Source organism: Schistocerca piceifrons, chromosome 2 (genome assembly GCF_021461385.2).
Source record: "Schistocerca piceifrons isolate TAMUIC-IGC-003096 chromosome 2, iqSchPice1.1, whole genome shotgun sequence".
Lineage (NCBI taxonomy): Eukaryota > Metazoa > Arthropoda > Insecta > Orthoptera > Acrididae > Schistocerca > Schistocerca piceifrons.
This window is the reverse complement of record NC_060139.1, coordinates 843237825-843262000: the sequence shown is the minus strand read 5'-3', so window position 1 is coordinate 843262000 and position 24176 is coordinate 843237825. Positions and strand designations below refer to the sequence as shown.

At 43.0% G+C, this 24176-nt stretch overlaps 1 protein-coding gene across 3 annotated transcripts in view; it reads left to right on the top strand.

Annotated features, from left to right (window-relative positions):
* LOC124777329 (BRCA2-interacting transcriptional repressor EMSY) overlaps positions 1-24176 on the top strand; it is a 298543-nt gene that overhangs the window by 118217 nt on the left and 156150 nt on the right. For all 3 annotated transcript variants that reach the window (XR_007015714.1, XM_047252690.1, XM_047252688.1), the window contains exon 7: positions 7493-7739. Coding sequence is in view for 2 of the 3 variants with exons in the window: in XM_047252690.1 (XP_047108646.1) it covers positions 7493-7739 (247 nt within the window). In the remaining variant the exon portion in view is untranslated. The remainder of the gene's footprint in view (positions 1-7492; positions 7740-24176) is intronic.

Genomic DNA, 24176 nt, shown 5'->3' with positions numbered 1-24176 from the left:
GGTGTCAGACAGAGATTCATTGGAAGAATCTGAAGAAAATGTAATTCACACACAAAAAGGTACTTTACAAACCCTCATTCATTCGATCTATGAGTATTGTTTATCAGTCCAGGGTTTATTCGATTCCTGTGTATTGTTTAGCAGTCTGGGGACCTTACCACAAAGGATTCCTAGAAAATATCTAAAGAAGAGCAGTGCATTTGTTCATAGCTTCATTTAATAAGCACATAAACACCACAGAGATGCTCATCCACCTCCAGTGGCAGATGCTACAAGAGAGGCATTGTACATCAGAGATAGTTTTACTGTTAAGAGTCTGGAAGCATGCATTCTAAGAATAGTCAGGTAACACAGCATTATGTCACATATATCTTGCAAAATGATCATGATGGTAAAAACAGAGAAATTCAAGCTCGGGTATGGAGTCTTACTCTCTGCCATTCATTCTGAGCATTGTTCACAAATAGAACAGGAATGGGGAAAAAGAATGATGGTACCAAGAAGTTGCTTGCTATTTTCCTCATACATACAGCTGCAAAGTGTTAGTGAGAAGTAGACCAAGATTCTATGAATGACTTCCGAGTGTACAACAAAATTAAGATCTATTCTTGCTCAATTAAGAGTGTGAATATCATTATGTGGCTACTGGAGAGAGGTGTAAAAGTTAGGATTAGGTATATTTTAGATTTGCATGGTGGAAGTAAAAATACCAGCAGAGAATGGTTAAGCAATTTGGAGTTAATGTAGTATTATGTAATGAAACATACACTTTGTAAAAACACTGGTGGCTTGAGTCAAGAGATAGCAATACAGAATGACATTTCTGTGCTAAATGGAAACAAGTGGTTGTTTACAATCAGTGATTGTTTTGTGAACATCCTAATATATGTTTCCAGTGTGCAGTGTCCAGTAACATATAGCGTTGTAAGCAAGTCAAGAAAGTAGCACAATAGTTTTGATGTAATTACTATAAAACAGGATTTCCTATTTTGTGGGCTGCTGACATTGTGTGTTCAATTGCTTTCTCTTGTATTTGTATTCATCTCTGAATTACACTTCATTTCAGTTTTGTACAGTTTTTGTAGCAATTGAGCAAGCTGACATAGTAGTTAAGCTACTGATCTCCCATTTGGGAGGAATTGGATTAAAATCTCTGAATGCCCATCTGATTTATGTTTTCAATAGTTCCTTTGTAAAATGATGTACTTGATTTTTCTTAACCATCCTTTTCTGTTCTGAGCTTGAGCCTAGTCACTGACTATCTCATCACTGTTGGGATATTAACCACTGATCTTCCTCTGTATTGGTGTGCATGTCTGTGGGAATGAGTCATAACAGTTGGTATTTCTAGATGTAATTAATAGAAAGTGAATAGACCTCGTGACAATGATAAAATGTGTTTTGACATATTGTTGTATGTCGTGTGATGACATGAAGATCCTATGAAGACATACTGTTTCATGCAAAAAGTATCACATGTTTGTTAGTTTGTCCTGTAAATTTGAAAGGCTATTACTACACACACCAAAAAAAGTTTTGCATCACCTCAGTTCTGAGAGTTTCGGAATGTGTACAGGAAATTGGAATAGAGATCAACATTAACATCATTTCCGCCCTTTTTATTGCTCATGAAAACCACACATTGCATGTTGTGCCATCATACAGTGAGACCTTCAGAGCTGGTGGTCCAGATTGCTGTATACACCAGTACCTTTACTTCCCAGTAGCACGTCCTCTTGCATTGATGCATGCCTGTATTCGTCGTGGCATACTGTCCACAAGTTCATCAGGGCACTGTTGGTCCAGATTGTCCCACTCCTCAACAGCAATTCAGCATAGATCCCTCAGAGTGGTTGGTGGGTCATGTCGTCCATAAACAGCTGTTTTCAGTCTATCCCAGGCATATTCGATAGGGTTCATGTCTGGAGAACATGCTGGCCACTCTAGTCGAGTGATGTCGTTATCCTGAAGGAAGTCATTCACAAGATGTGGACGATGGGGGCGCGAATTGTCGTCCATGAAGATGAATGCCTCGCCAATATGCTGCTGATATGGTTGCACTATTGGTTGGAGAACGGCATTAACGTACCATAAGCCATTACGGAACCTTCCGTGACCACCAGCAGCATACGTCGGCCCCACATAATGCCACCCCAGAACATCAGCGAACCTCCACCTTGCTGCACTCGCTGGACAGTGTGTCTAAGGTGTTCAGCCTGACCGGGTTGCCTCCAAACATGTCTCCGATGATTGTCTGGTTGAAGGCATATGCGACACTCATCATTGAAGAGAACATGATTCCAATCCTGAATGGTCCATTCGGTATGTTGTTGGGTCCATCTGTACCGAGCTGCATAGTGTCGTGGTTGCGAAGATGGAACTCGCCATGGACGTCAGGAGTGAGTTGTGCATCATGCAGCCTATTGTGCACACTTTGGTTCATATCACGACGTCCTGCAGGTGCACAAAAAGCATTATTCAACATGCTTGCGTTGGTGTCAGGGTTCCTCCGAACCATAATCTGATGTTAGCGGTCATCCGCTGCAGTAGTAGGTTGGCACAAAAATTAATCCACATTGACAGAAACCACTCATTTGCCATCCACTTCCTGTATGTGTATGACACTCTTACATACAAAACATCACCATGCATCCAATACATCATTCTCTTCCAGTGGTTCGCACGCAATATGTTTACAGGTATTTCTGTTTCCATGTTCACCTAAAGTAATTTTCCTGTGCCTTGTGGCACAGTATCATGCAAATTGTGTTGTAATGGCTTTGCTTGCAGTTTAGGTGGTTTGCCCTCAATGAAGTAGGGACATTGCGGCAGAACATCATTAGCAACAGCTTCCTCCAATTGGAACAATGCCCCACCGAGTTCCACCTTACATTTCCAAAGTTAAATCTGTATGTGGTGTTTATACAGGAAATCTAGCTGTTAAGACTGTGTAGTACCCTTCACCTGCATGGGGCAAAACTTCTATACCTTCCCAGACCTGTTTTGTTCCAACCTGAAAACCTAATATGGTGTACCTAGTGACCCTACATCATTATTCCGTACCCCATATAGGCTATATTATGGAGGGTAACTATCTCTCCCCCAAGCGGTCCAGACTTACTACAAACATGCGAGGCCCTGTGTCTAATAATAATCTATGCTCTCTTCCTGCTATTACACCAATTAAGCAACGTTCTCACTATGTGTGTATTCATATCATTGAAACTTCCTGAGAATGACATCCGGAAGATTTGAAATTCCCAATGTTGTTTAAAGGACAGTTACTTATATAGTTTGTCCTTGTCCATTTTGCCTCTTACTTCTACAATCCTTCTCTCAGTTCCCAACCACACTATCATACTTTTTACACTGCAATTGGCAACACTGCCTGTGAATGTGACCCAAGTGCCATCATCGATAAAACCTTCCATCAGCAGAGAAGAGGCTCCTTTTATCATGTACTTTTATTACACTACTGGCCATTAAAATTGCTACAACAAGAAGGAATGCAGATGATAAACGGGTATTCATTGGACAAATATATTATACTAGAACTGACATGTGATTACATTTTCACGCAATTTGGGTGCATAGATCCTGAGAAATCAGTACCCAGAACAACCACCTCTGGCCGTAATAACGGCCTTGGTACACGTGGGCATTGAGTCAAACGGAGCTTGGATGGCGTCAACAGGTACAGCTGCCCGTGCAGCTTCAACACGATACCACAGCTCATCAAGAGTAGTGACTGGCGTATTGTGACGAGCCAGTTGCTCGGCCACCATTGACCATACGTTTTCAATTAGTGAGAGATCTGAAGAATGTGCTGGCCATGGCAGCAGTCGAACATTTTCTGTATCCAGAAAGGCCCGTACAGGACCTGCAACATGCGGTTGTGCATTATCCTGCTGAAATGTAGGGTTTCACAGGGATCGAATGAAGGGTAGAGCCACGGGTCGTAACACATCTGAAATGTAACGTCCACTGTTTAAAGTGCCGTCAATGCAAACAAGAGGTGACCAAGACGTGTAACCAATGGCACCCCATACCATCACGCCGGGTGATATGCCAGTATGGTGATGACGAATACACTCTTCCAATGTGCGTTCACTGCGATGTCGCCAAACACGGATGCGACCATCATGATGATGTAAACAGAACCTGGATTCATCAAAAAAAAATGACATTTTGCCATTCGTGCACCCAGGTTCGTCGTTGAGTACACCATTGCAGGCGCTCCTGTCTGTGATGCAGTGTCAAGGGTAACCGCAGCCATGGTCTCTGAGCTGATAGTCCATGCTGCTGCAAACGTCGTCGAACTGTTTGTGCAGATGGTTGTTGTCTTGCAAACATCCCCATCTGTTGACTCAGGGATCGAGACGTGGCTTCATGATCCGTTACAGCCATGCGGATAAGATGCCTGTCATGTCAACTGCTAGTGATACGAGGCCATTGGGATCCAGCACGGCGTTCCGTATTACCCTCCTGAACCCACCGATTCCGTATTCTGCTAACATTGGATCTCGACCAACACGAGCAGCAATGCCGCGATACGATAAACCGCAATCGCGATGGGCTACAATCCGACCTTTATCAAAGTCGGAAACGTGATGGTACGCATTTCTCCTCCTTACACGAGGCATCACAACAACGTTTCACCAGGCAATACTGGTCAACTGCTGTTTGTGTATGAGAAACCTGTTGGAAACTTTCCTCATGTCAGCACGTTGTAGGTGTCGCCACTGGTGCCAACGTTGTGTGAATGCTCTGAAAAGCTAATCATTTGCATATCACAACATCTTCTTCCTGTCGGTTAAATTTCGTGTCTGTAGCATGTCATCTTCGTGGTGTAGCAATTTTAATGGCCAGTAGTGTACTTTGTCTATCTCTTTGGGTTCTGTGGCCACCCTGATGGTGCCATTAAGGTGGTTTGGGGATTCTCCAAACACCCTTCTCAACATATCAGGCAGCAGTCCTGTTAAGAAAGCATCTAATGCCCTATGTTCTGCTTCCTGCAGAATAATTTTGTTTGTTTCATCATTCTCTGTCAGTTGGTAGTTACTGGCATTAATCTTTCTTATTCTGTCCATAAAATTTTCTACCAACTCAATATTCCCATGTGATATCCCATTTAGTTGCCCATGGAACAATCTGGAAGTATTCTGTTTCTTATAATGCTGCACCAGACCCTCTTTAAGATTCTCAACTTGAAGGGCATTTCGTAAGTCTACATGATACATGATGTATGTCTTTTCTTCCCCTATCAGGTGCAACTTGGTTATCTGCAAGAACTGCCCTTCTGTCCAGAAACCCATCTTTGCTGCTGACAACAGGTCATCTATGGATTCTAACACATCCTCTGTTGCCTTGCCCAAGAAGGGACTAACCAGACTAGCAGCAGCTGAAATGAGGCAGCAGCTGAAATGAGGCAGTATCTGAAATGAGGGATCAGTCAAACCGGACAAGGCCCTCTACAGTCTTGCAGCATTCAGTCATTTATAGTTCCCAGTTATCAGTTCTCAATTGAGCTGCCTGTCATAGGAAAGTTTGCACTGCTTCTTGTATAGTAACTGCAAGTAGCCTTGACTCAGACATTGTGGAACCTCTATCCAGTACACATAAATGGAGTAGAGAAACAAAGCAAAAACCACAACATGGGCAGCAGTAGCTTTAAAACACTGCTACCTCTAATCTTTATGTCTAATCATTAAACATCTTGATTCAGTACATTGTTCAGCATAATGCCCGTGCCTGCAGCACGTCACACATAACTGATGCTACCTGTGTAAATGGCCGGTTGAACTGGATGCACCTCACTAGATGCCTGCCACTGTAATCCTCACTAGTAGTACCTCAAAACTGTGAATGCTCTACAATTTTGTCGTGTTTCATAAACTTCATCCTTAAGTTCCTGTGGCAGTCTCGTCTCTCAGTTCCACACAAAACACAGGAGGGGAGAGTAGAAATCAGTCAGTCCACTCTCCCTGCTGCATTCTAGATGGTGCCCGCTGTGGCTGTTGACGCCATCTTTGGTGCAGCTGTCTGTGGCAGAAACACGTCTGCACCACTCATAGAGGTTATGGGTACATGACATTTTCTGTGGGTGGTGGAGCTGAGCTGCTAGTGTCAGGGAGGCCTTCAGCTGCCCCCCCCCCCCCCCCATTTGTGCTTTCTGTGGTGTCCTATATAGGTACGAAGTGGATGTCTAACATTCTTCTTCTATTTGGTGCGAGAATACATTAGCATATCACCCCCAAGGTGCTGGCTGACCTCGCTCAGTGAAATGTGCTTAAGTCAGCAAACGATCTTTCGTCACATCACTCAAGTGGTGTCACCTCAGCTAGCAGGCAGTGAAGTTATATGGTCAGCTCTCCACTGGTGCAATGTTGCATCAGCTCCCAGGCAGTCGATCAGCCCTCCACTACAACAGACTCCACAAGTTTGATCGTGTTGGCTAAGTATATGCCCAACTCAGTGCAGGATGTGCCAAGGCACAGAGTGTCAAACCATGGAGCTTGGTGCAGATGACTGTGTGGATTCCCCTCCCCCACACCCCCTCCCCACCTCCACCTAAGTGATGAACAGCGCCGGCCGGGCTGACCGAGCGGTTCTAGGCGCTACAGTCTGGAACCGCGCGACTGCTACGGTCGTAGGTTCGAATCCTGCCTCGGGCATGGATGTGTATGATGTCCTTAGGTTAGTTAGGTTTAAGTAATTCTAAGTTCTAGGGGACTGATGACCTTAGAAGTTAAGTCCCATAGTGCTCAGAGCCATTTGAACCTTTTTTTTTTAATGAACAGCAGCAGAATTTGCCCACACAAGGCGACAGCAGCTGGGCTGCTAAATGGCTCAGATACAAACTGCAGATTCCTGGGGTAAGTAGCCTCCAGTGGATGGAAGTTATCCAGCAGGTGGCTGGCCAGCTAGAAGGCAGTAGCTGTACTTTCCTTTCCAGCTGGGTGTGAGGCTTGAGGTATAGTAATTGAGCAATGATGACATCACTGTCTTTGTGACCCACTCCTTCCCATATTCAGTGGTACTTAGTGGTCTGCTATGACAATGCCGCAGCTTCGCTTTTCAGTAGCCCCAGATCATGACATCTGCAGTGTGTAGATAGTCCAAATACAGCTTCTTGTGCAAGAACACACACCATTGTGGCTTCTTGCACCACTGTTCCATGACATCTGGCTGCTGAATTGGGCACAGGTTCCTTATACTATGCTCAGCAGAGCTGTGGCATAACAGAATCAATGTATGACCCTGTGACTGCAGAGAAAATGTTGCATTACCAATTTGACATGGAGATTAAGTGACTTTCTACACTGCAAGTGGACACAACATCTCAAACATGTTTGCAGGTCATAAGGCAGTGGCTATATATTTAAGCTGCTGAATGCCTTTTTATTTTTATTTTTCCTATCAAAGAAACAAAAAATTATAATATGTGTATTTTTTGCATAGTTATTATTCTGATGGAAATGAATCATTACAGGTGATCATTATGTCGAGCTCAGGAGCACCTGGTTCTCCAAGTATCCTTCAACGTTCTTTGAGTGTGCCTGTGGTAAAAACTGTCTCAGCTTGTGGTTCGCCAAGTACAACACAGAGACCATCATCACTCATCCTTAGTGGCCAACCTCATAGTCGTGCTCCCATCTCTCCACCAGGTTCCAGTGCTGTGGGAAATATTGTCACCATATCGACGAGTACATCTAGCTCTGTTACTCTCCCATCACCTGGTAAGTAAAGGAACAGTATTGCATATTTCTAATGCATTATTCATCAGCTACAGAATTAGTTATTAGTTTCATTGGTATTTGTAGTGTTCTTAATTTGAGCTTGTAAGTACTTAGCTTGTAAAAATTTGCGCGCGCACCTACACACACACACACACACACACACACACACACACACACACACACATCCTTAATTAAACATGACAGTGCTTCAGCAAACATGCTTCCAATGGCGATAGTATATTTAAACTTTAAATTTGTCGTATTACAAAATTGAAAATTTAATTGAAAACAGCTAACATGATGTAAACGTTTTTATTTCATTTACACCCATTGTGATTATGCAGGAGAACAATGAACCCCATATGGGTGTAATGTTCCTTGATATAAATTAGGAAACTTGGATATAGTGCATTCTGTTAATAAAAGAGCTAAGATTTTGTATGAAGTACTTAGATAATGAATAAAATGCTAGTTGACAAAATGCTCACAGATTACAGTATTATGCTGACCTGATACAATAACATTCAGGAACACAATGTTGTTGGAAGTCTTACAGATTTATAAACGAAATATGAACTCTCTAAATATTGTTGGCTATTGCAGTGTGCATCTATGAAATAAGAAGGAAACTGTCAGTGGATAGTGAGAATTTCTGAGTCGAAGTATTCTGGTAACTTTTAGGGGGACGACATATTCTTTTACTTTGTTTTTAAATATATTGTGTGATTTGAATTTTCTGCCCAATGCTCGCCTGTAACATGTTGTAGACTTTTTCACCAGAATATAAAACTACATCCTGAACCCGTAAGGCACGTGCCTAATCTGTATGGAAGTTATTTCTACTTCTAGTATCGACTTCAAGATATATTCACTCTTGTTATTGTACTATTGTAAACAGAATCAAGTCCAAATCCAAAATCAGAGCCATCAACATAGTACAACACTTGGTACTGAATGCACATTTAATGCAAACACTAACATACAGTTAGAACACAACTGTCCTCCAGGGCAGAGTGGTCTACTGTTTATACAAGCATGGAATATTCAAGAATATACAAAAATTACACATATAAGAAATTTTGATGACTTTTCAGAAGTGATAATACTAAATAAGTAATTTGTGGTGGTGACCTGCAACACACCAGCCAGTGATGCTAACTGCTGTGCCACACTGCATCCAGTACAGCTCATGGCATTGCTCCCTTTCCTCAAAAAACAGCAACCCATTGTTTTGGTGCCGTATACAGTATCCAGGATCTAGTTTTCGTGTGGCAGCATGGTCAGACCCTTGCCTTCTGGATATGTTGTCACATGCTCTTCTTTATGACAAGCATCAAGGCTCTGTGATTGTCAAGCAGGTCTTCAGGGTCATTGAACAAGAAGCCCCCATTTTCAATGTACTCATTAGGACTGTAGTAGGGCCTCACATGGAGGACGTGGGTGGTACTCCATGCTGTAGTCTTCTTCATGATGAGTACTAATTGTCGACTTTGAATGTGACAGCCGACAAGCGACACTTTAATAACTTTTCTGATAGTCCCACTTTCTGCACAGGCATACCAAGTCTACTGGCTTATATCTCACTAGCCAATGCTTGGCATTAAAACACTCTCGCCTGTCTCTTGGGTGTCCAGGGTCCATACTCAAGCCAGCTGTTTTGCTTCTTCAGTCAGGGTGATGAGGTATTTCACACAGTCAACCTGAGCGTCGTCCAGTTGTAACGTCATTTGAGAGTATATCTGCCGACATCTCTTTACAACATTCTGTGAGACCATTCGTCCATGGAAGGTAGCTAGTTGTCATCCTGTGGGTGACGTCAGCATGTGAAATTACCTCTGAAACTAGTCTCGACTAAAAAACTTTTCCGCAATCTGAGATCATCTCATTGGGTGCTCCGTGTTTCAGAATAATGTCTTCTACGAGGAACAATGAAATTTTGAGAGCTTTGCTGATAGTTGAGATGGTGAGGGAATCAGTACAGGCTATTATCCATCAATTCCCATTTGTCGAATTTGGGAACTTTTGCAAGAGGTCAGTTCCAGTTTGGTGGAATGGTGCTGCTGCAGGCAGAATTGGTTGCAGGTGCCCTGGAGGTAATTGTGGCACAGGATTCCATCACTGGCTTTCCCTACAGTGGTTCACATAATGTCTAAAGGATCAATAGAGACCTGGCCAGTGTTGCCTGTGCCTGATTTCTCTCTATATACTTCACAAATTCCAGGTGACCAGATGTTGGAGTGCTGTAGATGAACTGGGATGATGAACAACCATTTCAGCTCAACTGGATTGTATTTCTTCTTATAAAATGTTATGTTTGTTAAGTGTTGGTTTTTCATTCTTCAAGGCTTTTATGGTTTTCAACAATGCCGGGTCTTCCCACTGTTCAAGATCAATGTCATTTAATACAGCGATGACTGAGATTTTGTCCATGCTGCTGTATTCTGTTGCTAAGAGTCCTTGAAAGGCAATCAACATCCATGAATTTGCATCCATTTTTATATACCAATGCAACAATATACTCCTGAAGCCTCAATGTCCATCTCACCAGTGACCTGATGCCAAGATAGAGAATGGTGGTCTTCACAATAGTGAATGTTATGCCAAGTAAATACAGTTGGAACTTGTTAATGACCCAAACATCTGCAAAGAATTATTTCTCAGTTGCAGAGTAGTTCCTTTCAGATTTGGAGAGTACTCTGGAAGCATAAACTATCGCCTATTCGACGCCTTCCTGGATTAGTACTCGAACTGCACCTATCCCATAACTGATAAAGTCATCACACTTATCATGCAATGCTAGGGCTGGAGAAGACATTAATGCCTTTTTAAGATTAAGAAAAGATCTTTCTTGCACCTTGTTTCAGAAAATTTGTTGACTCCCTGCAGTAGTTCTTGCAACAGACATGCTTTGGCACAGGAGTCTTTCATGAATCACCAGTAGTAAGGGCACATTCCAAGAAAACTGCTCACATCACAAATGTTCCAGGAAATTGGAACACCTTCAGCTGTTCTTATTTTCTCAATGTTGGGACAGACTCAGTCATCAGTAACTAGGTTCCCCAAGAGTTTTGTTTCTCTGATGGTAAAGAGACTCTTTTTCACATTGAGGCAGAGACCAGCAGTTTGAACATTCATCGGCACGATTGTTCAGTGGCTTATATGTCCTTCAAATACCATCAAAAAAATATCACTTCATCCAGATAGCAAATACATTTAAGGTGCTGAAACAGGTTGTCCATCATACATTCAAATATAGCTGCAGCATTATATGGTTCATCATTTTGAATTCATAGAGGTCATTAAGAATTATGAAGGCAGTGTTTTCCCAGTTAGCCTTGTCAGCCATGATTTGTCAGTAGCCTGTATGCATGTCCACAGCTGAGAAAGACTTTGCTCCTCTCAAACAGTCTAGGGTGTCTTCAGTGCACACAGAGGGGTAGACATTGTTTTTCATGATTTTGTTCAGCCGTCAGTAGTCAATAAAGAAACACAGTGTGCCATCCTTGCCGTCCTTCTTCATCACAAGAATGACAGGAGAGAACTAAGGACTCTCTGAAGGTTCAAAGATGTCATCTTTCAGTATCTTCTTCCATTTCCTCCTCCAGATTCTCCAGCATTCAGCCAGTGACACCATATATGGGCACTGACTAATTGGTGAAACTTCATTGTTGATACTGTATTTTGCCATGGTCCATTTGGTCTGTCTTTTCTCTACTCCAGATTTCAAAGCACCTGAAAACTAACACATGACACTTGCTGATGTTTCTCAGTCAGGCCAGTTTTTATTGTGAGTTTGATACTAGGGGCTTCCATCCATTTTCTGTAGCACAGGCAGAATCCAATACTTTGGCTGTGGCATTAAGCTGCCTCTCTTGGACTCGTTCAGCTGTCTCTGTGCTCATGCCCTTAGGGATGAGTTGTGGTCTTTCATCTATCAAAAGAGCAGTGTGCGAAGTCTTCAACAACTACTGTAGCAGAATATTATTATAGTATCTGTTTCAAACCACCAGAAAATCTGGTCCTATGTAAAGACTGTTAATGATACCAAAATTAGTGTCCAAACACTCATGAATGGGGCTGGGACTAAAACTGAGAGTACCAGACCAAAAACAGAAATGGTGAACTCTATTTTCAAATGTTCCTTTATAAGTGAAATGCCAAGGGTATTTCACTAATGTAATTCTTGCACCACTGCAAAAATAGTGCTATAGATATTAGTGTCAGTGGTGTTGAGAAACAGTTCAAATCAATACAAGGTGTAATAGAAAACCTATCGGATTTCATACCAAATTTGTTGCTGAGTTAGTCCCTCTTTTAACTATATTTTACAGTAGATCCCTTGAGCACCAGCCCCCAGTCATTGCGGCTGATGCCCCCCCCCCCCCCCCCCAGCTTTTCCACCATTTCAGGAAACAAAGGAAGATTATGAAACAGGTGTGTGATGTCTGCAACTTCATTTCATAGCATTTCAGATATAGGATCCATTGTTGCAAAAAGATTTTTTCCTTGTTGTGGATTGCATCTGAGATGTTTCATTTGCTTCAAAAACTTGCAGCATTGAAAGACGCATCAGTGTTGTCATTTTCTGAAATGTGTGACTTGCGTAGTACTTATTATATTAAGCCAACCCACATGGTGGTTTCCCATATGGAGTTCCACCAGCTGCAAAAGAAACCAGGCCAATTCTATCAAGCGTGGTAGCCGACCTCAGTGGGCTAAGTAGGAACTGCAAATTTGTGTGCGCTCATTGCCAGTACTCGTATGCTGAGTGTCCGATTCATGACATCATCGTTTGTTCTATCCCGGACAGAGAGATCCATCAGGAGGCATTGTGTTTAGAAAATCCAACAGTTGAGGAGGTTTTGGTTATCACTAACACTTTCGAAGTGACACAAGCTGCATCTGAACAGTTTGAGGATGTCATGGACATTGTGCAGTGCACTTGTTGGCACAACATTTTGTGGCATACCCTGACACACTCAATTTGTTCCTCTAATTCATTTTGGTCACAATCAGAAGTTGCTGTTTTCTGCTATTGTTTCCTATCATGTCCTGACTGTTTCTGTGTACACTCCTGGTGACACTGCACGCATGGTCATGCCGTGTATGCCACTTGCTGTAAACAAGGTCATGTGGTCACAATCTGTCGTAGCTCCATGTACAGTTGGGTCTGGGATGCAGATGTGGAATTCACAGATTTGCATAGTATTGCACCAGTCCATGGCCACAAGTTCAATGTACCTAGTAAGATTTACATTACGCTGTTGATTCAGCATCAACCATTCCATTTCCAAGTCAACACTAGGTCCTCCGTGTCTCTCGCGAACCTGGAAACATACCATCTACTGGTTTGACCTACTCTGTCCTCCACAAATTGTCATTTGGTCGGGTATGGAACTAGTTCATTCCTGTTCAAGGAGAGTTGACCATCAACATCAAGTATCAGCTCATTGCAAGGGCAATCATGCCACTGGGTAAACAGCAGGTTCCTGCCACAGATGTGTCCCAGTATGGACTCGGGCTGTTATGTCTCCAGGGAGGCTGAATCTGAACAACCTCTAGCATATGCCTCCAAAGAAGTCAACGGCTGCTCAACACAATTATTTGCAAGTAGAAAAGGAAGCATTGGGGATTATCTACGTGGTCCACAAATTCTACATTTTCCTTTGTGAAAACGAATTCCATCTCTTCACTGACAAAGCACTTGTGGTGCTTTTCAGCCCCTGTTCTTGGCTTCCTGACAGGATCACAGAAAGACTTCAGTGGTGGGCTTTATGTTTGAATGCATATTCAGTACAAGATTCATAATCATCTCACTGCTCATCATGCCAGTGCAGATGTGCTGTCACGCTTACCCATTCATCCTGACACGAAATTCAACAAAACAGAAGTTGTGTGTTTCCAAATAAATTATCTTGTGCAGCAGGCATTGGATAGGCCCCGAGTCACAGCAAAAGGCATAGAAAAAGCCAGTCAGCAAGATCCATCACTCCGTCTGGTGTCTCATTTTCTGTAAAAATGTTGGCCTGAATTGCTGCATGCTAAGGACTTGTGCCTACTTGGCAATTTTTTCCTCCTTCGTAGTTGTCGTGCGGTGGTTGATGGAACACACTCCCCACTACAGATTCAGATGAAGTCCGCCTTGTCATCCTGCTGCTCCTGCAGTCTCGGATTCCTCCATGGCCGGGGGAGGGGGGGGGGTAACCTGCACAAATATGCTAGTGAGGCATTTTGTCTGGCCCAGCATTGATTCAGCAATTGAGAAATTGAGAAGCTGGTCCACAGGTGCAAACAGTATGCCGAGCATCAGGCAACCCCCCCGCCCCCGCCAAACTTCTGCTTCATGACCCAATCGTGATCAGCCTTAAGACCGCATCTATAAGGGGCAATCAAAAACAAATGAGCTGGAGGCATAATTATGGAAACCAGTACTTGTATGTTAGAAGTATTGACCCTGACTGTTGAGACACTTGTCCCACTGTGACACAAGGCAGTGAATGCCTGTGTCATAAAATTCCCGGGGCTGCAATGTTAACCAGTTCTGCATGTACAGCTGGACATCGTCATCTGAGGTGAATCGTTTGCCCCTCAGAGCCTTTTTAAGGGAACCAAAAATGGCGTAATGACAGGGAGAGATGTCCAGACTGTATGGAGGGTGGCAGACAACCTCCCATTTGAATTTCTGCATGAGTGCCGTGACTGTGTTGGCCATATGAGGCTTTGCATTGTCATGGAGCAGAATGGCCCCATAGGTGAGATTGCCTGGTCGTTTTGATTTGATCGCTCAGCAAAGGGTGGTCAAGGTTTGCAAGTAAAGTTGGGCATTCACTGTTATCCTGTGCTGCAGGAAATGAATCAGAAGAGGGTCATCTGGGTCAAAGAAGAACGTCAGCATAACCTTTCCTACACTCGTGTGGATGGCCTTGGCTTTTTTTTGGTGGTGGTGACTGAATGCTTCCACTGGAGCCTTCGTTGTTTTGATTCTGGTTTGAAGTGATGACGCCATGACTCGTCTCCAGCCACCACTCGTGCCAGGATCACATTCCGTTCCCGAGCATAGTGTTGCAGATGAGCAAGACAGTGGGCCATTCAATATGTATCCTGGTGTGATTGAAAACTGTGGGGCACCCGTTGGGCACACACTTTGCACATGTGGTGTGAACACTTCTGATGCTCAGTCCGACCACAGTGGTCACTCGGCGGTCCTGGGTAATGAGTGCATCCACCAGCTGGACAATGTCATCAGTAATGCAGTTTGGTGCTCCAGACCGTGTATCATTAGCTAATGACACCTGCCCTTCCTTGAAGCGCTTGTGCCACGCCTTGACCCTTGCAAGGGACATGCAGTGTTCACTGTACACTTATGACATTTTTCGATGAATGTCCATTCCTCCTACTCCTTCCACTGTCTGAAAACAAACAATCCTCTTTGCTCTTCTGTTGACACCTCCATGTCACTGTTTGCAATGTGACTGGCAGCATTGGACGATTGATACATGCTACTGCTAGCTCTATATAGTCATGTGACGTGCACGTGTGCCCTCTAGCGATGAGCTGTGAACTTCCAATCTCTGGTCGGAACCACACTTCGTTACACACGCCATGATGTTACTCTCCTGTCACTGGTTTGCTCATTCCAGACTCCGGCTAATTTCTTTTTGAACGCCCCTTATACATTGATTTTGTAGGTCCTTTCTGTCATTCCATATGGTTAGTTGTGGTGGATGCACTATCAAATTAGCCACATGTCATGCGGATGTGCTCCACTTCAGCAGAAGCTACAGTGCGGGCTCTAACACAGAATTTTGTGATTGAACAATTGCCATGGACAATTGTCTCCAATTACGGCCCACAGTTTGCCTCAGAGAGCCTTCCTGCAGGCGATGCCCACTCCTACACCCAAGGACTGGGTGCCATGGAGGCATCGAGATGGAGCCATGGCCCGCTTTGGCCCTCAGCAAGTGTCTGACAGCAGCACGCCAAATGCCTCCCGCTCATCAGAGCACCAGGCAGATGTTCGCCTGTCGTTGTTTCGTCCCTCTCTTACTACCACATGGTCCACAGAACCCCCATGCACTGGGTCGTCGCTGCAGCCAGGACACCACAATCCAGGCCACTTCCACCTGTCCACCTGGAGACAGCTGACAGCCAATCCCTTAGAGAGTGGTGCCTCATTGGATGCTGATGAGCTAATGGAAAACAACATTGTCACCATGCAGCTGTTATTGCCCTACTGCCATACCTCTGCTGTCACCCTCAGGTCACCTGGGCAGATCAGGTGGCTTCCTCCCCCATGCCGACCTTCCGCCAGCAGCGATCTGTCCAGTGTGGTCCTCCTTTTTTGCATGCTGACGACTGTGGCACGAGCTCCGTGGAAGTGGGGAGGTATGTGGCATCAAGCCTGTGTGGTCTACCGTGGCAGCACTTGAATCAGGCACCGGCAGTGGCTGGGCAAAGCAAATGTGCCACCATCACCCTCAGCCAGTGCTCTGGCTGGCAAATATGAACACATTGGGCTGCTGACAGCATGGCGTCGTTCGCTTCTATCTTCTCTACCAGACCAGCTCAGTGCCAGTGTGCTTTCAGTTGTCAGTTGTACTTGGACAGTTAACTGTTGTGTTAATGTTACTCTAACCGTAACATTAGACAGTATGCAGTTGTCAGCTGACATAATTTTTGTTCCCAGAATGAGATTTTCACTCTGCAGCGGAGTGTGCGCTGATATGAAACTTCCTGGCAGATTAAAACTGTGTGCCCGACCGAGACTCGAACTCGGGACCTTTGCCTCTCGCGGGCAAGCGCTCTACCATCTGAGCAACCGAAGCACGACTCACGCCCGGTACTCACAGCTTTACTTCTGCCAGTATCTCGTCTCCTACCTTCCAAACTTAACAGAAGCTCTCCTGCGGGCACTTGCCCGCGAAAGGCAAAGGTCCCGAGTTCGAGTCTCGGTCGGGCACACAGTTTTAATCTGCCAGGAAGTTTCATATCAGCGCACACTCCGCTGCAGAGTGAAAATCTCATTCTGGAAACATCCCCCAGGCTGTGGCTAAGCCATGTCTCCACTATATCCTTTCTTTCAGGAGTGCTAGTTCTGCAAGGTTCGCAGAAGAGCTTCTGTAAAGTTTGGAAGGTAGGAGACGAGGTACTGGCAGAAGTAAAGCTGTGAGTACCGGGCGTGAGTTGTGCTTCGGTTGCTCAGATGGTAGAGCGCTTGCCCGAGAGGCAAAGGTCCCGAGTTCGAGTCTCGGTCGGGCACACAGTTTTAATCTGCCAGGAAGTTTCATAATTTTTGTTTATGCAGTGGTTGTCAATAAAGAGTGTACATTCAACAAAGTTTCTCTCACTGCTTCATATAATCATTTTAGCAATTCAGAGTGGTGATGTTGGTTAACTGTAGTACCCTGGGGAATGAAGTCATGGTGGACGATCCCCTTGATCTCAAAAAAACAAACCAATGATGTCTTCACATGGGATCTCACCTGCATTGTTTTCTTTGGCCTTGTTGACGAAGGATTCTTCCACTGGCTGGATTGTTGCTTCGTTTCTGGGTCATATCCATAACACCACAATGTATCCCCTGTGATGACATTTGCATCAAAATCCAGATCAATTTCTGACTGTTCTGGCTCATTCTGACAATTTTTGTTGCTGATTCCCTAACAGGGTTCAAAATGGTTCAAATGGCTCGGAGCACTATGGTCATCAGTCCCCTAGAACTTAGAACTACTTAAACCTAACTAACCTAAGGACAGCACACAACACCCAGTCATCACGAGGCAGAGAAAATCCCTGACCCCGCCGGGAATCGAACCCGGGAACCCGGGTGTGGGAAGCGGGAACGCTACCGCATGACCACCAGCTGCGGACCCCTAACAGGGAACAGAACCTGATATTGGCATGTATTTAATGTCTGCCTTCGAAAAATTGCCGAACATGTGAAACACCACATAGTCACACTGGTCAAAATAATGCTTTCACACCAGTGCCACATGACAACTGATTCAAAGCGTTGCCTAGTGAAGACCTGTAGAAGGAGAATTCAGAACTGATGTTGTACTGACTGCCAGAGAAAAATTCTCATTACTTTTGCCCCCCCCCCCCCCCCCTCTCCTTGTACGTTGGTTTCAGTTTTACATATAATAAAGAACAGATTTTATTTGCTCCTCGTAAGTTATTAATAATGCATAATTGTTAATTAGAAATAAATGAAAAGGGTTATTATATTATTAAATGGGTAATCTGGAGCACAGTCACACAATCCCAGCTCCTGTTGCAGGTTGCCTATCTAACAGCCCAGGAGCAACACAAATTTTATTTGCAATATTTCAAATTGTTATTAACTTAAATTAAAAATTCTGTTTTAATCAACTTGTTAAGAGGTATAATATTACATTAAAGGTGTAACAGAGTGAGACAAGTATTACAGGTAGAAATTGTGTACATGTCTTGAGGCAGTGTAGCTCATGACGTGCAAATTAAAATTACTTACATTCATCTAGTACCAGAGAATGAGAGCCCTTAGTTATGTCTGAGACACTTGACACATAATATCAAACGTTAACAAAACTTTATCATGTACTATGTTTTTGCTACCTGTGCAGTAAAACATTAGCATCAGGCATGACTTTTTAATTTATTACTTCCTTACTACTAACTCCATTCCCAACACATTTTGCAGACAGTATCCCCTGTTGTTGTTGTTGTTGTTGTTGTTGTGGTCTTCAGTCCTGAGACTGGTTTGATGCAGCTCTCCATGCTACTCTATCCTGTGCAAGCTTTTTCATCTCCAGTACCTACTGCAACCTACATCCTTCTGAATCTGCTTAGTGTATTCATCTCTTGGTCTCCCCCTACGATTTTTACCCTCCACGCTGCCCTCCAATACTAAATTGGTGATCCCTTGATGCCTCAGAACATGTCCTACCAACCGATCCCTTCTTCTGGTCAAGTTGTGCCACAAACTTCTCTTCTCCCCAATCCTATTCAATACTTCCTCATTAGTTATGTGATCTACCCATCTAATCTTCAGCATTCTTCTGTAGCACCACATTTCGAAAGCTTCTATTCTCTTCTTGTCCAAACTATTTATCGTCCATGTTTCACTTCCATACATGGCTACACTCCATACGAATACTTTCAGAAATGACTTCCTGACACTTAAATCAATACTGGATGTTAGCAAATTTCTCTTCTTCAGAAACGCTTTCCTTGCCATTGCCAGCCTACATTTTATATCCTGTCTACTTCGACCATCATCAGTTATTTTGCTCCCCAAATAGCAAAACTCCTTTACTACTTTAAGTGCCTCATTTCCTAATCTAATTCCCTCAGCATCACCCGACTTAATTAGACTACATTCCATTATCCTTGTTTTGCTTTTGTTGATGTTCATCTTATATCCTCCTTTCAAGACACTGTCCATTCCATTCAACTGCTCTTCCAAGTCCTTTGCCGTCTCTGACAGAATTACAATGTCATCGGCGAACCTCAAAGTTTTTATTTCTTCTCCATGAATTTTAATACCTACTACGAATTTTTCTTTTGTTTCCTTTACTGCTTGCTCAATATACAGATTGAACAACATCGGGGACAGGCTACAACCCTGTCTTACTCCCTTCCCAACCACTGCTTCCCTTTCATGTCCCTCGACTCTTATAACTGCCATCTGGTTTCTGTACAAATTGTAAATAGCCTTTTGCTCCCTGTATTTTACCCCTGCCACCTTTAGAATTTGAAAGAGAGTATTCCAGTCAACATTGTCAAAAGCTTTCTCTAAGTCTACAAATGCTAGAAACGTAGGTTTGCCTTTCCTTAATCTTTCTTCTAAGATAAGTCGTAAGGTCAGTATTGCCTCACGTGTTCCAGTGTTTCTACGGAATCCAAACTGATCTTCCCCGAGGTTGGCTTCTACTAGTTTTTCCATTCGTCTGTAAAGAATTCGTGTTAGTATTTTGCAGCTGTGACTTGTTAAGCTGATAGTTCGGTAATTTTCACATCTGTCAACACCTGCTTTCTTTGGGATTGGAATTATTATATTCTTCTTGAAGTCTGAGGGTATTTCGCCTGTTTCATACATCTTGCTCACCAGATGGTAGAGTTTTGTCAGGACTGGCTCTCCCACGGCCGTCAGTAGTTCCAATGGAATATTGTCTACTCCGGGGGCCTTGTTTCTTCTCAGGTCTTTCAGTGCTCTGTCAAACTCTTCACGCAGTATCGTATCTCCCATTTCATCTTCATCTACATCCTCTTCCATTTCCATAATATTGTCCTCAAGTACATCGCCCTTGTATAGACCCTCTATATACTCCTTCCACCTTTCTGCTTTCCCTTCTTTGCTTAGAACTGGGTTTCCATCTGAGCTCTTGATATTCATACAAGTCGTTCTCTTATCTCCAAAGGTCTCTTTAATTTTCCTGTAGGCGGTATCTATCTTACCCCTAGTGAGATAGGCCTCTACATCCTTACATTTGTCCTCTAGCCATCCCTGCTTAGCCATTTTGCACTTCCTGTCGATCTCATTTTTGAGACGTTTGTATTCCTTTTTGCCTGTTTCACTTACTGCATTTTTATATTTTCTCCTTTCATCAATTAAATTCAATATTTCTTCTGTTACCCAAGGATTTCTACTAGCCCTCGTCTTTTTACCTACTTGATCCTCTGCTGCCTTCACTACTTCATCCCTCAAAGCTACCCATTCTTCTTCTACTGTATTTATTTCCCCCATTACTGTCAATTGCTCCCTTATGCTCTCCCTGAATCTCTGTACAACCTCTGGTTCTTTTAGTTTATCCAGGTCCCATGTCCTTAAATTCCCACCTTTTTGCAGTTTCTTCAGTTTTAATCTACAGGTCATAACCAATAGATTGTGCTCAGAGTCCACATCTGCCCCTGGAAATGTCTTAAAATTTAAAACCTGGTTCCTAAATCTCTGTCTTACCATTATATAATCTATCTGATACCTTTTAGTATCTCCAGGGTTCTTCCATGTATACAACCTTCTTTCATGATTCTTAAACCAAGTGTTAGTTATGATTATGTTGTGCTCTGTGCAAAATTCTACCAGGCGGCTTCCTCTTTCATTTCTGTCCCCCAATCCATATTCACCTACTATGTTTCCTTCTCTCCCTTTTCCTACACTCGAATTCCAGTCACCCATGACTATTAAATTTTCGTCTCCCTTCACAATCTGAATAATTTCTTTTATTTCATCATACATTTCTTCAATTTCTTCGTCATCTGCAGAGCTAGTTGGCATATAAACTTGTACTACTGTAGTAGGTGTGGGCTTCGTATCTATCTTGGCCACAATAATGCGTTCACTATGCTGTTTGTAGTAGCTTACCCGCATTCCTATTTTCCTATTCATTATTAAACCTACTCCTGCATTACCCCTATTTGATTTTGTGTTTATAACCCTGTAGTCACCTGACCAGAAGTCTTGTTCCTCCTGCCACCGAACTTCACTAATTCCCACTATATCTAACTTCAACCTATCCATTTCCCTTTTTAAATTTTCTAACCTACCTGCCCGATTAAAGGATCTGACATTCCACGCTCCGATCCGTAGAACGCCAGTTTTCTTTCTCCTGATAACGACATCCTCGTGAGTAGTCCCCGCCCGGAGATCCGAATGGGGGACTATTTTACCTCCGGAATATTTTACCCAAGAGGACGCCATCATCATGTAATCATACAGTAAAGCTGCATGCCCTCGGGAACAATTACGGCTGTAGTTTCCCCTTGATTTCAGTCGTTCGCAGTACCAGCACAGCAAGGCCGTTTTGGTTATTGTTACAAGGCCAGATCAGTCAATCATCCAGACTGTTGCCCTTGCAACTACTGAAAAGGCTGCTGCCCCTCTTCAGGAACCACACGTTTGTCTGGCCTCTCAACAGATACCCCTCCGTTGTGGTTGCACCTACGGTACGGCTATCTGTATCGCTGAGGCACGCAAGCCTCCCCACCAACGGCAAGGTCCATGGTTCATGGGGGGGCAGTATCCCCTAAACCACTGAATGTACCTGCAAAATTATGTATTTGTACAACACATAGTTCAGAAGATAAGGCATCATAAACATTGAGATGCATAAAAAACTAACTTTTACTTGAAGTGGAGTGCAAATTAACCAGACTATATTCATCCAGTGACTTCCAATAAACTTTAAACATAATTTCAAACTGTTTCTAAACTTTTTCTTCTTAAAATGCTTAATGTCAAATATCTGACACATTAACTCGTATGTAAAGTAATCAGAATTTTAAAGCTGTTTTAAACAGGAGATTTCAGTTCTTTAAAGAATCAGTTGTTTTATTGGTAATTAAAAGTCGAGAAAAAAATCACTTTGTAGGAACTGTATTTATATTTTTTAATTTTACATTACATTTTCTTGCTTTGAGTGAAGCAAACTCAGTGGTTATCTCTTTGAGATCAATTTTAGCTGCTGTGTTGTATTCTACCTACAAGATAGCTAAATTTCACGGCTTTTACCTATGTCCATCCTTATGTAGCTTTATATCATCTTTAACATCTACATCTACAGCTACATGGGTTCTCTGCAATTCACACTTAAGTGCCTGGCCGGGGGTTCATCGAACCATTTTCATACTACTTCTCTACCATTCCACTCTCAAACGGCGCATGGGAAAAAGGAACATCTAAATCTTTCCGTTTGAGCTCTGATTCCTCTTATTTTACTATGATGATCATTTCTCGCTACTTAGACAGGTGTCATCAAAATATTTTCACATTCAGAAGAGAAAGTTGGTGATTGAAATTTCGTAAATAGATCTCGCCACAAAGAAAACCGCCTTTGTTTCAGTGACTGCCACCCCAACTTGCGTGTCATATCAGTGACACTCTCCCCCCTATTGCGTGATAACACGAAACAGGCTGCCCTTCTTTGCACTTTTTCACTGTCCTCTGTCAATCCTACCTGGTAAGGATTCCACACCGCACAGCAATATTCCAGCAGAGGATGGGCAAGTGTAGTGTAGGCTGTCTCTTTAGTGGCTTCGTCACATGTTCTAAGTGTTCTGCCAACAAAGCACAGTCTTTGTTTCGCCTTCCCCGCAATATTATCAATGTGGTCTTTTCAATTTAAGTTGCTCGTAATTGTAATTCCTAGGTATTTAGTCGAATTGACAGCCCTTAGATATGTGAGATTTATCGTATACCCAACATTTATCGGATTTCATTTAGTACCCATGTGGATGATCTCACACTTTTCTTTGTTTAGTGCCATTGGAATTTATCATCTGGTGATTTTACTAGACAGTAAATTACAGCATCATCTGCAAACAATCTAGGGGGGCTGCTCAGATTGTCAACTAGGTCATTTATGTAAATTAGGAACAGCAGAGAGCCTATGACACTACTTTGTGGAATGCCAGATATCGCTTCTGTGCTACTCGATGATTTACCGTCTATCACTACGAACTGTGACCTCTCTGAGAGGAAATCATGAATCCAGTCACACAACTGAGATGATACTCCATATGCACGCAATTTGATTAATAGTCGCTCGTGAGGAGCGGTATCAAAAGCCTTCTGGAAGCTAGGAATATGGAATCGATCTGAGATCCCTTGTTGACAGCACTCATTACTTCATGGAAATAAGGAGTTAGCTGTGTTGCACAAGAATGGTATTTTCTGAATCCGTGTTGGTTATGTATCAATAAGTCATTTTCTTCAAGGTGATTCGTAATGTTAGAGTACAGTATATGCTCCAAAATCCTACTACAAATTGAGGTCAGTGATATGGGTTTTTAATTCAGTGGGTTACTCCTATTTCCTTTCTTGAAGATTGGTGTGACCTGTGTTACTTTCCAGTCTTTAGGTACAGACCTCTCGTCACGTGAGTGGTTGTATCTGATTGCTAAGAAAGGCGCTATTGTGTCTGCATACTCTGAAAGGAACCTGATTGGTATACCATCTGGACCGGAAGACTTGCCTTTCTTAAGTGATTCGAGTTGTTTTGCGACACCTAAGATATCTACTTTTATGTCACTCATGCTAACAGCTGCTCTGGTTTCGAATTCTGGAATATTTAGGTCATCTTCTTTCATGAAGGAATTATGGAAAACTGTATTTAGTAACTCCGCTTTAGTGGCACCATCATCAGGAACATTTCCATCGCTATCGCACAGTGACGGTATTGACTGTTTTTTGCCACTGGTGTACTTTACATAGGACCAGAATCTCTTTGGGTTTTCTACCATATTTTGAGACAATGTTTCATTGTGGAAACTATTAAAAGCATCTCGCATTGACATCCGAACTAAATTGCGAGCTTCTGTGAAACATAGCCAGTCTTGGGGATTCTGCGTTCTTCTGAATTTGGCATGATTTTTTCGTTGCTCCTGCAACGGTGTTTTAACGTGTTTAGTGTACCATGATGGATCAGTCCCATCTCTATTAACTTATGCGGTATGAAT